This window comes from Anabrus simplex, chromosome 8, assembly GCF_040414725.1.
Source record: "Anabrus simplex isolate iqAnaSimp1 chromosome 8, ASM4041472v1, whole genome shotgun sequence".
NCBI lineage: Eukaryota > Metazoa > Arthropoda > Insecta > Orthoptera > Tettigoniidae > Anabrus > Anabrus simplex.
Window position 1 is genome coordinate 214,040,435 of NC_090272.1, and position 15,292 is coordinate 214,055,726.

General features: G+C 41.4%; 1 protein-coding gene across 3 annotated transcripts in view; it reads left to right on the forward strand.

Moving 5' to 3' along the window:
• LOC136878711 (protein spitz) overlaps positions 1–15,292 on the forward strand; it is a 746,457-nt gene that overhangs the window by 627,152 nt on the left and 104,013 nt on the right. The window contains exon 1 of one of the 3 annotated variants that reach the window (XM_067152151.2): positions 7,066–7,337. The exons of the other annotated variants lie outside the window; for them this stretch is intronic. Coding sequence (XP_067008252.1) covers positions 7,229–7,337 — 109 coding nt within the window. The 5' untranslated portion in view covers positions 7,066–7,228. Of the gene's footprint in view, positions 1–7,065; positions 7,338–15,292 lie in introns of those variants that run through there. 3 annotated transcript variants of the gene reach the window in all.

The following is a 15,292-nucleotide window of genomic DNA, read 5'->3' on the forward strand; positions in this document are numbered from 1 at the left end:
TCTGGTGGTCAAATCCGACCATCTTGACAGTGGAGTTAAAACTCCTATGATATAAAATTCCTGGCATATCGAATTCTCTTAAAACCTGCATTATTTTTTTTTCTGATGGTTTCTCGTCGCACTGAACTGAGAAAAAGTTGCCGGGAGTATTTTGCGATAGAATGATGAATATGAAATTGAAAGGAAAGGTCTGTAAATCAGTTTTGAGCCCTGCAATGTTGTATGCCGCAAAGGCGTGGGCAATTAAGAGAAGAGGCTGGAAGTGTCAGAGGCGGGTGTGTGGCGTCACTAGTTTGAGATTATACGAGCAAGTACTGAGGTAGGAGGAATTTCCAACAAGACGGAAAAGGTATGTCAAGCGAACCAGAGGAGGTCTCTGCTGCATCAACAAAAGGACGAAAGGAAGATGTGTGAGACTGAGCTACGAGGAAGCGACTGTCCAGAAACGACGACCCCGCATGAGCGATTCAGGTCTTATGGCGACGATGGAATAGGACAGGCAATGAAGCGAGCGTGGCCTTAACTAAGGTTCAGCTCAAGTAGGCCCATTCGCTTCGTGTGAAAATGGGAAATCATGGAAAACTATCTTCAGGGCTGCCGACAGTGGGGTTCGAACCTACCATCTCTCGAATGCACGCCACGCAGTCAGCTCGCCCGATAAGATGAAACGAAGCTTCTTATGGAGGAACACAATCATGCTCGTGGGATTCACTCAACCTGCAATTCAAATGAGGGCTAGGTAAAAAGCTAACCACTCTGCTCGAATTCCACGAATAATGGAAGCCTTTTCCTTTCACTCCTTCGTAGGCCTTCTTGGCCTCTGTGGAGATGGTTTTGTTATTTTTTTTTTCTTTTTACCATACACTACAATAATATGAAGATGATCGACTTCATCTCTGTAGAATGTTTTGAACTGCACCGGTATTGGAAATGAGTTGTAAGAGGTGATTCTATGTTGGTTATTATTTTTTCGTGTGTTGGGCTTTGGACGTCATCGTCAATAGTTGGTGTATTTTGACGTGTGTAGTCCGTCTGATGACCCATGTAGTTACAGTGTTTGTGTGTTGATTACTGTTATCTTCGCCCACCCTCTGTCAGTTTGATGTTTTACCGCGGAGACAAATTGAAGATAAGTGTCCTATTATAGCTCCCCGAACGATGTTGTAACAAACTCGCAATAGAGTAGTAGTCCAACATGGGAAGGTCTCTTCAGTGGTTAGGAGAAACTAGCTCATTGGTTCATCTTCCGGCTAGATACAAGCATAGCGTTAACTGACGCCATAATTAGTAGCGAAGCATGTGTTGATGTGAAACTATAGAAGTCCACTTGTAGGTTTACGCTTTTAACTCATTTCTATTGCCAGTTTTTACTTAAGTTTGTTCAACACAACTCCTTTTCAGACAGATGATCTGCAGATATTGCAGTATCATGTGGACAGCGTGGCAAAATCCTCAAACCTTTCTTAACCAAATCCGCTTCAGACAGATCCTCGGTTAAATTCAAGAGGGTGAGTGAACCACGTTCCTTAGGCTGGTTGGGAATGGAACGCATCACCTCTGGATAAGGTGCAAACACGCTACCACGTTACTGGCGAGAGTCTCTCTCAAAGCATTCTTTAATTTATGTCAGATTTTGGAATCGAATTCTGCGTCAATTTGTCGGGAAGCTACTCGACGGGAGTGAAAGCTGGGTGGACTCAGGATATCTTATTCATAAGCTGGAAGAAACGGACATAAAAGTAACGAGAACGATTGTTGGGATAAAGAGACGGAAATTGTAGCAGGAGGGTACTCTGAATGAGGAGAGAGAAAGTAAACTCGTGTCCTCATCCTGAGGTGCTGCAGCTCTTTTCAGGCACACCCCCAATGGATGCGCGCTGTATGTACCATTTCAACCACATACCATCTCTCCTGCCATGCTTAAATTTCTGGCAGTACCGGGAATCGAACCCGGGCCCCCGACGACGGCAGCTAATAACTCGAACCGTTACACTACGGAGGTGGGCAATGAGGAGATAAAAGCTATGAATAAACTCGATTGATGGAGCTGTACGCATAAACCGGCGTCGATGGTGGTGTCAACTGAGGCGACTGGAGAAGGATAAGTTACCTAGGAGAATAATTGGTTCGGCCGTGGAGGGTAAGAGAAGTAGAGGGAGACAAAGACGACGATGGTTAGACGCAGTTTTTTTATGATTTTGTGATAAGAAGTATGGAACTAAACGAGGTCACAGAGCTAGTTACAAGACATATGTGTGACGTTACTCGACCATTCCGGCTATGGCACAGTTTGAAGGTCTGGTCATTAAGCTGCCCAGAGAATTTTGAGGTCTTCTTGCCTGCTCCCCTGTAGGAAACATTCTATTTAGTTTAGCAATAGCTTTTCTGCCTGAATTTTCATTCCAGGATCAGGATGGCAGATTGTACTGTGCTTTAGATTGAATAATAGTTATCTAGAAGTGGCCATTCATTAAAATACTGTGAGCGAATCTGTGCCCAGTTTGACGATCGTGTTGGAGCCGTACCGGCTCGACGTGACGCTGCAGTACAAGGAAGTGTTCCATCCGGGATACAGTAAAGGTTTGCCTGTTCCTATCAGTATGCCCTGTCTGGCCTCCTAATTAATTGTCTCTTGTTCGAAGGTCACATCGAAGGTCGATGCTCCGCCGGCATTCCTGACTGTGAGCTCGCCCACTGTTTTAAGAAGGTTATGTGGAGGAAAACCCCAACTCCGTGTGGAACTCCGGACCATGTCAGGCCCCTACTGTTAGTAACACGATCGCCTGAAGAAGCCCTGCTCTTGGGGAGGTCCTGCGGTTTGGCCACGATACTTCAATCAATAACGAAGCTTCCTTTACCTTCGTGTCGAGAAGTGCTGTTAATTTCTCTTGAAATTGTGCAAGGTGTGTCTTTGGCTGACCTGGTTTATGTCTATGGTTCTGTCTGGCCGTCACTATTGGTGACTGTCCTTGAAATACAGAAGGCTTTGAACGTGATAGCCTTACAGTTTCTCCCGTCTACTTCTCATTTGATTGATATCTGACGATAATATATAACTTTCGTATAAATAGAATATAGTGGTGTTGCACGTTCACTCGAATACCAGATACCATACAGGACATGCTCCAGTCTCGTTTTGAGCTGAAAATGTTGAGGTATGATTTCTACTCGTTAGTACGCCAAGTAACGTGTTTCACCGACCTGTCTAATGGATACACTGTGCCCAGCTTCGTCCATCCTTCGAGTGTTTTCCAATTTCAGCTTTCAGCGATTGTAGGGACGATCTATTTTTCAAGGCCACCCAATCTTAGCACAAATCGTGAATGTTCATGTGGAATGGGCTACAGTGGTGTAATTAGGTCTACAATTCGAACTTTTCACGGTTACTTATTACTTATTTCTTATTTTAAATTTTACGTCTCATCGACACACACAGTTTTTATGCTGACGATAGGATGGTTAAGAGCTGGGAAGAAAGAATCGTGGCTTTAATTAAGGTACAGCTCCAAAATGGGAAACGATTGAAAACCATCTTCAGGGCTGCCGACAGTGGAGTTCGAACCCCCTATCTCCTGAATGCAAGCTCCACAGCTACCTGTACGTGACTTTTTTTTTTTTTTTTTTTTTTGCATCCGGGGCAAAGTCCGCTCAGGATTGATTTATTTATTTTGTGACCGTCTCTATGGCTAAGTGGTTAGCGATCTTTCCTTTGGTCCAGAAGGACCGGGTTCTATTCTCGGCCGGGTCGGGGATTTTATCTTTAATTGGTTAATTCTTCTGGCTGCGTGTGTATGGCATCTTCATTACTATAAATGATCTTAGGTGGGTTCTCATCCTCACAGACATGCAGATCGCCTATAGGCCTCCTACTTAAAAAAAGACCTGAAGCAAGCCTCTTCGGAGGCCATACACTATTATTATTATTATTATTATTATTATTATTATTATTATTATTATTGGGATGCAAGAAAGATGAGTTCATCTTCTCGTCTTAAGGCCCTTTGACTTTGTGGTAAGCATGAATAGATAATGGAACAAGAGGAGGTAGGAGTGGAATAGTTGTGGTAGGGTAAGATCGATGCTACGTGAAGGATTCAAATTTGCAATCCAGTGGAATAGGCGGTAATTGGTATCCTAATAGCAATTTTTAGCTGTCAAGGGGTTCCTCCATATATGATGCTCAGGTAGAGCTCGCTATTCGGTGAAGAAGAGATCATGTTCAGTACTAAAGGAGACGTTTCCATATCTCCGTTCGCACATCAGATGAGAATGCGCGAAATAGGTAGTAAAAGGTGATTTACCTGATTTTCTTCAAGATGAAGAGAAAGATCAAACACAAGAGCTTTATATGTTGCCAGACTGCCATTGTTGACATGTCCTGCTTTGTAAGTACAGTGTTGTAATTTTCTAATCGTTATTCATTCCATCCTTACCGAGTGAGTTGGCCATGCGGTTAGGGTCGCAGAGCTGTGAGCTTGCATTCGAAAGATAGTGGGTTCGAACCCTACTGTCGGCAACCCTGAAGAATGGTTTTCCGTTGTTTGCTGTTTTCACACCAGGCGAGTGCTGGTGATACACCTTAAGGCCACGGCCGCTTCCTTCCCATTCCTACCACTTCTCTTATCCCATCGTCGCCATAAAACCTGTCTGTGTCGGTGCGATGTAAGTCAATTTGTCATTCCATCCACATTTAGTAATTATTAAAAAATGCCAGAAATGATAAAATATAATCGTTTAGCCGGTTTATGCATACATTGCTGTGGTAGGTCTATTAAGGTAGGCCGCAGAATTCAAATTACGGCAAATATTAGTGTATAATCGGGGAATTGACAACTTTCCCAAAATTGTAAGGACCCTCAAGAAAAACCTCCACTATATTGTATATTTAGCGTCAGTCTCTATTTCATAAGTGTTGTATTTACAATTGTGAGTTGGTAGTAACTTACTGTACCACTCAATCTACTGTCAAGCTAAGTATTGGAAATATTTAGGTTATCTGTGAATTTTTATGTGATTGCGTTGTAATTGTCCTACACAGAGCAAGTGGCTATGCGGTTTGGGTCAGGTAGCTGTCGGCTTGCATTCGGGAGCTAGTGGGTTCAAATCCCACTGTCGTCAGCCCTGAAGATGGTTTTCCGTGTTAACATTTTCATACCGGGCAGATGCTGGAGTTGTACCGGAATTAAGGCCACGGTTGCTTCCTTCCCATTCCTACCACTATTCCTATCCCATCACCTTTGTCGGTGCGATGTAAAGCAAATTGTAAAAAAGCCTCACCACTCGCAATGGAATATTTTCGTAAATTTTGAGTGAAAGACTTTATTTCCTGTAAATTTCGTGTTATTTATATGTGATTGCTGGTAATAATTATGTCACACTAGTTAATTTGAATGCATCGTTCTTGTTTTATTGTATTTATGTTTATTTCGTTATACAGTTTTATGCTTTATATGATTCTTCGTATTACTCGGTTTTCGTGTATGCTGTATTTGTATTATGTTTAAATTTAAATACACTACTATATTACTATGTCACCGGGATATCTCTCAAAAGTTTTTCTTTTTCTTTTAAACTGGCTTGTATCTTTTTTCTGAAAAAGAAAGTCTATTATATACGGATTGCGCTGCGATTTCTTAACTTTTATGTTTTTAAGCTGCACAGTGTTTTTAATCATCAGACCTACCGGTAGTAACGTCAGCTTTGGCCATCCTTCGATCTGTGAAAAATAACGGGAAACCAAGAAGCTTGCTTCCAAGAACGATGAGATTTAAGTAAGCGAAGGAGTAGGTTTGGGAAATTCAACATTATTGAATATTGAATATGCCTTTTAGAAATTTTACTGTTGTAGAATTTCTTACTGAGAATCACTGAGGTAACTAACGTATGTTGCATACATCTCGCCTGGGACGGGAGTTACAGAAAGCTATAATCAAATAACCCCATGTGGGGATACACGTGACTGTGAAGCGTGGAAACTTCAAGTCTTCGCTGGCTATTGTCCCGTTGTGTAGGAACTGCCTTTCCTTGAAGAAGGAACTTCGCATTATAATTATTTTTTTTATAATATTTTTTTTCATGCAAACAAGCAAGGAGGACTTGAGAGTGTATGTGGGTTAAATCGTGACGTAATGCTCAGAATGCTGGCCTTATCAGAGCGCCACACTTCACTGAACCTTGGCCCTGCGATATTTCACAGTGACAAGCCAGTAGAAAGCAGAATGCATCTATCCCAGTTATAGCTTCCAGGTTTCGTTGAAAGTAAGGTTATTTTTCTTAACACCTGCCTCCACAAGATGAGTGTTATTGCACGATTTGATCCTGGCCATCAGTAACTACAGTGAGTGTGGTTTATTCCCCACAATCATACATCGTTTATTCTTGAAATACCAACTTCTGCATACACTTCACACATCTTGTCACCACAATAGCACGTATACGGGCTTTTTATCAGACCGTATTTTTTGTTTAAAATTAAACTACACAGTAACGTATGATATCGGACCTTCTGGTAATGCGTCAGCTTTTGGCCGTCTGAGGAGTGAACAATAAAATAATAGGAAGTCAAGAAGTTTCGTCGAAGGCATACGTTAGGGTGTGACAAATTCTAACGAATGTTGTCGCTTTAGAGTTGGAAATCAGACTAGGATCTGGAGGTCGCGTTACAAGGTTGTCCGCCACGGATGTTGTGAGGTATTTTGAGAGATCCGGAATGGCTGATGATGGGGAGAATAATGAGCTATTAAGAACTGGATTTCTTTATTGACTTCATTTTTCCGACATGTTTTCAAGTGACACAGTAGGAGTTCTGAACAGGAAGGACGGAGGTTCAGTTCACTGTGGTGCTCCTATGCGAGGCAAAGCAACAAGCGAAGATGGAATGTATGTAACCTGCGCTCAGTCTGCTGCTTCCGCTCATGATGACGCGGAGACTGTTCTCTACGGAAGTGGGAGGGAATCCATGTAGGAAGACTTGAGGAGGGGAGGAGGAAACAGTGACTTCGTGCGTGCTCGTCATTGTTCGTGTTAGTTCGTATGTGCGGCAGGCAGCCGACAGAGAGGCCGTGTGCCGGCAGATGCTCTGTGAGCCGCGAAGTGTGAGGTAGCTGTTAGTGGTCAGTGTTGTGTTTTGTTGCTTAGCAGTGGGCTAGAAAGCTTGGTGTGTTGCTACCATGCACGTGTGCCAGTGTTCTTCGCTAAGTGCTTCTTGTAGGCAGTGGTGTACTCTGTGATGGAACATTGGAGTTCTGAATATTTTTTGGGACCTAGCGATGTCCTCATCGCCACACTCTGCATCCCTCTCGCCTCTCGATTCTACAGGTTCCTCGCCAGATTCTCAGGTACTTGTCATTAGTTCAAGGTCGCACGGCCTCTGCGCTGTCTTGAGATCACTTACTTCTCTGTGTTCCCCTGGGATTTTTAAACACTTAACTTTGAATTTGCGAAATATAAACAAATTGCTGTTAATTATTCTTGTTTAGAAATACATTTAATGGTGGCTATGTATAAAACATTTCAGCTGTCTACGAGAAACGGAGCGTTGTCACGTTGCTATACCTTAGGGCAGACAGGCATTGCGAACCACATATTTAGATACCGTGATTGTCGGATGTAATGTTAGACTACCAGACCTTTGGTTCCGCGTGTTAAGACAAGGAAATCAGAGGTGCGCAGGCGCTTAATAGTACAGTTCTTACGTTCATTTTTGCCACTGTGCTGGCATTTTATTTACTGTGGTTTGTTAATACAGTATGTTCTTGACGTTGATAAGTACTGCGTGTAGAGATTGAAACAACGGCTGTTAGATCTGTATTACTGTGGACTGCGTAGATTTTATATTTTTCGGCGTTATTTGAGGTAAACCAACTGGAGTCCCCTCTCACTACATCCCCAGTCGCTAGCTCTGCCGTGAGGAATGAAGGTATGCGCGAGCTCTTGCAGTTCCTCCGGTTTCCGTCTTAACGAACGAAGAATTTAGGATGGGGCTCCTAATCGACAGTCGAAATCATTTGATCGTCAGTATCGTGAAGGTACTTTAATTACACTACTATTAACTTTATGAAGGAAAGCGTCAAATATCTTGATTTATTTGATATGTTTGAGTTAAAGAAAACTTGAGGTGTTTGTAAAAGTAAAATGGAATCTGTTATTAATCATCAGTATTACCTTGAAGTTGCTACATTAATATAGGAAAGGTGTCGGGCATTTGACAAAATTCTCATTTTTTATGAACTGTTCTGTAAACAGGGAGTCTCACGTATTATAGAACAATTCTACTGTCAACTTCGCGGAAGAGATTTTATTCGTGCTACGAAAGTTACGACTAAACTATTCGATCCTGATTTGCCTGACCTAGTTTTCAATGCATGTGAGGAAAAAGGAAACTAAATACGGGGATGGTTTAAAAATGTGTGCTAAACGTAAACATACAATCGATCTGCTGTTGAAGTTTTGTTCTCACTTAAATCATTAATGCTGCCGATTACGGATGTAACGAGAAAGTACAGTATGGATTGCACCATAAATTCTCGATGCAGTTCTTTACAAATGATATGTAACCGCTCCTAAAGAATCCGTGACGTCAGTCATGTGAGAATTACGTAAAGACAGGGCTAAGTGGAGTAAGTTAGCGACAGTGGGACGTTTGATCAGATTCCTTGATGACGTCACCCCCTGACCACTCCCTCTCCCGTTAAGGTGTATACAAGACCGCACGTGGTGACAAGCGTCTGGCGAGATGTATGCCGAAGTCGCGAGGGATTACTCAAATATACCGCATGTGAGAGATTAGCAGGTTAGTGTGCATTCTGCACCGATATTCTTGACCTGGAAGAGTCTTTAGTAGTATGTAAAACCTTAATGTATTCAATCGAACGAGGGAAGAAACTACACCTCCTACTAAATAAAATATATATTATGTCTTGTTTTTCAAAGTTAGCGCTATCTGAGGTAAATGATGACTCAGCGAACAGTAGATAAATGGTAATAGGTAAACGTACGTTATCACGATCAGTCTTCGCATGAGTGAAGAAATCCCTACCACCATCATCATCGTTCTTGTACACTAAATAAACATAATTATCGACTTCTGGAAAGAGTTTTAGTTGCGTGTGAAATGCGTCGATAAATTTGTCACTGCTGTGATTCGAGGATGTGAATATATCCGATGTCATTTAAACGGACCTGCTTGATTTCATGATATAAATATACCGTTTTTCTTTAAAAGATATAGGAGTGATGTATTATTACTTTGCCAGTTTGGCATCCTGTTCGTACGGGAAGTTGACGTCGTCAGCACACTTATTATTATTATTATTATTATTATTATTATTATTATTATTATTATTATTATTAGCAGCCCGGCTTTTGGCTATGATCGCCAAGGCGTGAAGTGCATATGGTCTGATCCCGTTGTTAGCCAGTTCGAGTCCCGTTGGTGGGGACACTTTTCACTATCAGAATGTTGGCCGGCAGGGTAGTAGAGGTGGTGGCATACAATTTGTAGTCACTACATTGCGTGCCATAAGTCTGGGTTCATGTAAAAAAACATCTCAGCACTGTTCATATGGAGTGAGGGTATATGACGCTGTTGGTGATTCGCCCGGCGGATGGAGACGTAAAACCTTGAGCAGACCCCTTGATGCTAATCGACAGGAGTAGGCTATGTGCCGACACCGGGTTTTATCCTTTCCCTTCCTACTATCATATGTCACGTCATGCATTTCATCTCATTAATTCCTCTGATGAGGTTGATGTCAGGAAGGTCGTAAAAAATCGCTATGAAGTTTCATCTCACCCGACCTCGTAGACAAACAAGGGTTGCCCATGTATTATTATTAATGATGAATTACAGACTTTGTACTTTTTAGACATTCGGCTACTAACCTCTAATAATGCGCAGTTGACATTTTTAAAAGTTTGGTTTGAATAAATACTGAATAATTGATTGTATTATAGAAATAGGCAGATACGATATAAATATTTGCTTTTCGTATTAATGTTAAGTGTGTGTCTCGTACAGTGCTGCCAATTATAAACGGTCGACTCGACGAGTAGTAGATGCAGTGTCGCTAAAATTTACTCTTACGCGTCTGCACTGATTTCGTCAATAGTTTCGTGTAAAAATTGGTATTTTCTCTGCGTTGAGTATGATAATCTGTTGCCAGATACAAATGTTACTCAGTCGAATGGTGATGCGCGATCCCACAGCCTTCAATTCTTTGATTGAAGTCTGTAATTCTGGAGGCATACTGTGATCTTAAGTGCTGCCAACATACAGTAGTCATAGTAGTGACGGTGGTGGGCTTTAAGGGTCCAGTTAGCCCTGTAATTGTTAACGGTTTCCCCTTAATGGTGCTGCCTTAAGACGGACATTCTCTTCGAACAAGTCGTGTATCGCATGAACTGAAATACTTTTATGGTCTTCATTTTGACCGAGGCTCTCAGATTATCTTGGAACATAAAATCAAGTCTGAACGTACCGGTACCGGAAATTATCACAAAATACTGTATCAACATTGTATTAAATTTAGAGTGCCCTCATCAGTTTTAAATAGGGGAACTTTTCGTAACGAAGGAAAACTGTTCTGTCATACTTACCGATTTTGAGTGGGAGTTTTGCTTCCATAGACTTTGAATGGTTGCTCAAATTCTCTCTAAACGTACATCAGAATTGAGTACGGTACTGAATCTGACAGTTCTACTTTGCCATTGCCTCTAAAAAGTACACAACATTTTGTCGATCGAGGGTCATTGACCGCATTCGTTGCATGGAAATACTGGTTAGCACTTCAGAGATTTGAAACTATTTTTCTCCTGAAAATGTGGTATTGGAGATGGATTATTATTACATCGTACTTAAAACAGACTATCACCAATCAGTTTCCACTCATAAACGAAGCTATCTTGAAACATGTCTTCGTAGCATTCTTTCAATAGCTGTTTTTCATAGTCATATTTTAATGTAGAAGAACGGTGTACTCTTTCTAAAATTGCAATTTTCCTTTCGTCGCTCCGACACGGATAGGTCTTATGGCGACGATGGGACAGGAAAGGATTAGGAGTGGGAAGGATGCAACCATGGCCTTAATTAAGGTATAGGTCCAGCATGTTTTACATTTTTTTCTTTTGCGGTCTTTTTGGCTAACGTAGTAACTAGAAATCAGTCAACTCCACAAAAGTCGGTAGTTTTGGAGTCTACCCTGAGCTAAACTGAAGTGTTTCCAGACTAGCTTGTAATTTTTTGAGAAAATGGAAGGCGTCTAACAGGTAGGTCAACGGCCCGCTAAGAGAAAGGTTTCCCCGCGTTTAACTCATCTCATCACTTATAAAACATAATAAAATTGATGCTTCTCAATCAGTTAGTTAATAATAATAATAATAATAAGAAGAAGAAGAATAAGAATTATTTCATGTCGCTATTATAGTTCAATGCAGTCCTTGAAGAAGACATCTGCCTTGTATGGTGGAGTCATTGTTACAGAAGCATACTTAAACTGCAAGGACAGTTGGCGACTGAACAGGAAGTAAGCTTCTAGTTTTGTTACTGTTGATATTATAGTGATCATAGCCACGGGGCCTCCACGACCCCAACTTGTCATTTAAAAAAATCTCACATGCATTGTGAAAATAGGTTAATTGTGTACATCTGCGTTGATCACAGAACACCTCAATTGACTGTATTATCTGATTTCATTTGCGTCCTTCACATCTGTTGGCTGAAGTCAGATTCCTATGACAGGCTTGATGTCTATCTTTTTACAAACTTTTGTTCAGTCACACACATTCCTAGCTTTTGTGAACGCAATGACTTAATTTGTATTGGCCATGTCAATTAATACTTTATCATTAAATAATATTCGATGAAAAATGGTAGAAAAACATATTTATGTGCACATTGTAATAGGTTTAATAATAATAATAATAATAATAATAATAATAATAATAATAATAATAATAACAATGTTTTTACGTCCCACTAACTACTTTTTAGACGGTTTTCGGAGACGCCGAGTTTTCGGAATTTTGTCTTTTACGTGTCAGTACATCTACCGACACGAGGCTGACTTATTTGAGCACCTTCAAATACCACCGGACTGAGCCAGGCTCTGTAATAGTTTTAACTGATCTCATTGTATTTAACCGTTTTCGAAGTATTATTCATATGTTTTGTGCCAATTATGCCAATTGATTTTGTTCGTGTTCGCTTATTTTGGATTTTCTTTCCTTATAAATATTTTTTTGCTTCAATGAAATTTTTAAAAACATGCAGTGGGCTAAGTTGTCAAAATATAAAGACAAAATCATGTTAGGAACGTGGCCCATTTTCTACTGATCTTCTAAGCAATACTTGGACAGTATTTTATGTCTCTTGAATCACATTTCCAAGATTTTGGTATTTTTAGGGCATAAGTGAATGAATATTTCCAAGGATTTTTAGTAATAGAAATCCGAACCCTGCTAATTACAATGTGATGCATCAGTTTCTTCCACGATTGATATGCGTCCTCTTAGCATAAGGAGCGAACTCCTGGGTAGTTCTATAATATCAAACGAAACCCAACCCCATGGCGCAGCAGCCCCGAAGGATGGCCTACCAAGCCGGAAGGCTTGCAGGTTATGAAGTGTCGTGTGATCAGCACGACGAATCCTCTTGGCCGTTATTCTTGGCTTCCTAGACCGGGGCCGCTATCTCACCGTAAGATAGCTCCTCAGTTGTAATCATGTAGGCTGAGTGGATCTCGAACCAACTTTCAGATCCGATAAAGATTCCTGACCTGACCGGGAATCGAACCCGGGGCCTCCGGGTAAGAGGCAGGCACGCTACCCCTACACCGCGGGGCCGGCTAGGTCTATAATATAGTACATTGTTTTTAAGCGACCCTCTTCTCATAGACAGTCGATAGCCTCCTATCAAACTAGTGTGTAACCAGTGGGAATTGTTGTAAGTGTCGGGTTTCCATAGGGAAGGGGGGTGATATCGCTGTTGTGTGTGGCGTCTTGCTCACCAGGGACGACGTTGTTCGCGACCGTTAATAGTTTCAGCTCCAGTTCCCTCGTGAGACGGGACTGACCTCGCTGTAGCTTCCAGGCTCACAGCGGCTCGCGATGTGCTCTGTGAAAGGAAATTGATTATTCTTTTTAAAGGAGGAACACTGAGAAAGTCACTCGTATACGATTAATGTTTTAAGTAGTTTTCTTCAAATTGTGCATATTTTGTACTCTTTTTGTGATAGCATATCGTATCGCGATGCAAACGTACAAGGCTAAAAAAAGTTTGAGTTACCGGCACCTCCATACACAATTTTGAGACATTTGTCTTCCTGTCTTCCTCTAAACCTCCTGTAATTCTTAACTTAATAATTAACGAAATTATAATACAAATAACAGTTTAGAAAATTCTATGAAAAATGCATACCAATCATAACTGTCGTATCTTATAGCCCTGATTTGCCTCATGGTATTGAATTATTTGTTAGATTTAAACTGTCGTTTCTGAAATAACTCCTGAATCTCGAATTCCACGCGCGTATAAGTGTTCGAGACATAAAAGGTTATTATTGAATAAACGCACATTTGGAGTTTTGACAGTTTTGTGTTCAATGTGCGATTTTTTTAGGTGTTTGACATAATATTTCGATGTTCGAGTTTCAGATGTACTGAAGGATGTAGGCTAATTACATTATGCATTTTCATTCTATTGTTTACAGGGCTGGATTTTAGGATGGTTTTGTAGTTGTACAGTACTTCCCCTTAAAACAATAAGCACTGGGCGAGTTGGCCGTACGGTTAGGAGCGCGCAGCTGTGAGCTTGCGTCCGGGAGATAGTGGGTTCGAATCCCATTGTCGGCTGCCCTGAAGATGGTTTTCCGTGGTTTCCCCATTTTCACACCAGGCAAATGCTGGGGCTGTACCCTAATTAAGGCCACGGCCACTTCCTTCCCATTCCTAGGCCTTTCCTGTCCCATCGTCGCCATTAGACCTGTCTGTGTCGGTGCGACGTAAAGCAAAATAGCAACAAAAAAAAATTGCCACTGCCACTGCCGTTCTAATAATGTGTGAGTCTGTACTAATGCGTGTAATTGTAATTAATTAGGGAAGGAAGGGGCCATGGTTTCTGTTTTGTCAGTTGCTTGGAGTTGTAGTAAGGTGAAAATTGTGGTCGAATATTTGCTGCGTGTAGGAATTCGAATCCATTTTTCGCGAGACTCCAACAGTCATTCCAGGATTTAAAGATGTCCTGGTTCAGCTCCTCGGCTGAATGACCTGCATTCTGGCCTTCGGTTCAGAGGGTCCCGGGTTCTATTTTAACTTCGCCTGGTTAATTCCTCTGGCTCGGGGACTGGTTGTTTGTATTCGTCACTTCATGAACATTCGTTACATGACACCAACCACTACAGAAACACTCACCTTTCCTGCAAGATCGTGGGAACTAGGCGGAAGTTTATATCAGATCTTATACCACTTAGGCTATGTTTAAAGTGTACTGTTTTGTTTGTTTCAATTTCATTCTTATTCGGTTTAAGCGAATACCTATCTTAAAGACGTAGCGATACTGTACGATGCTGGCTCTCAAATTATCAAGCTTATTTTACGTACCGCTATCAACTCCTTAAGAAATTGTCACCTTTGCCATTTCTATAAGTAGGAGACTTTTCATTTTTGTACTTCAGATCTGACATTCTCTATTCCTATTGCCGATAATTACATGTCTTTTAAAAGTGACTAGTAAGCTAACCCAGTTAGGTACATGGAAGTCTATACTTTTAAACCTTCTTTGTTTCTTTCTTTACTGTCTAAAATTCTTGTGGATTACACACTGACGTTTTGCTGAATTACATTATAATCGGGCTTTGAGGAATGCAAGTTCTAACAGGGAAGGTACTGCCGATGTATCGAGTAATCTTTGCGTATCAGAATATGTCCCAAATGAGGCGAATAGAGACGGGTAAGTTATCCGCTGTGGTTAGTCTTGGTAAAGGACAATTTCTAGATGAGCAGCAATGGAACAGAAGAGACTACTTTGAAAATAGCCTTACAGAGTTGCTTTGTTTGTCCACGGACAGTTGCTGACAGAATGCAGGAAAGCGGGACGGTTTGTAATGAATGAAACGTCCACCTCCGGCCTGCAAGGGGAGTGTTACTAAGTCACGTAACTCGTTTCGATGGTGACATCAGCATACTTTAGGAGAAACCATTTTAGTCCATGGGAGTGTGTGACGTGGTTCGACGTTTTGGCCCACCAGTGCAGCACAGCTGTCTCGGTGCTCGCCCCCTGCGCCCAAGGTTGTGCGTT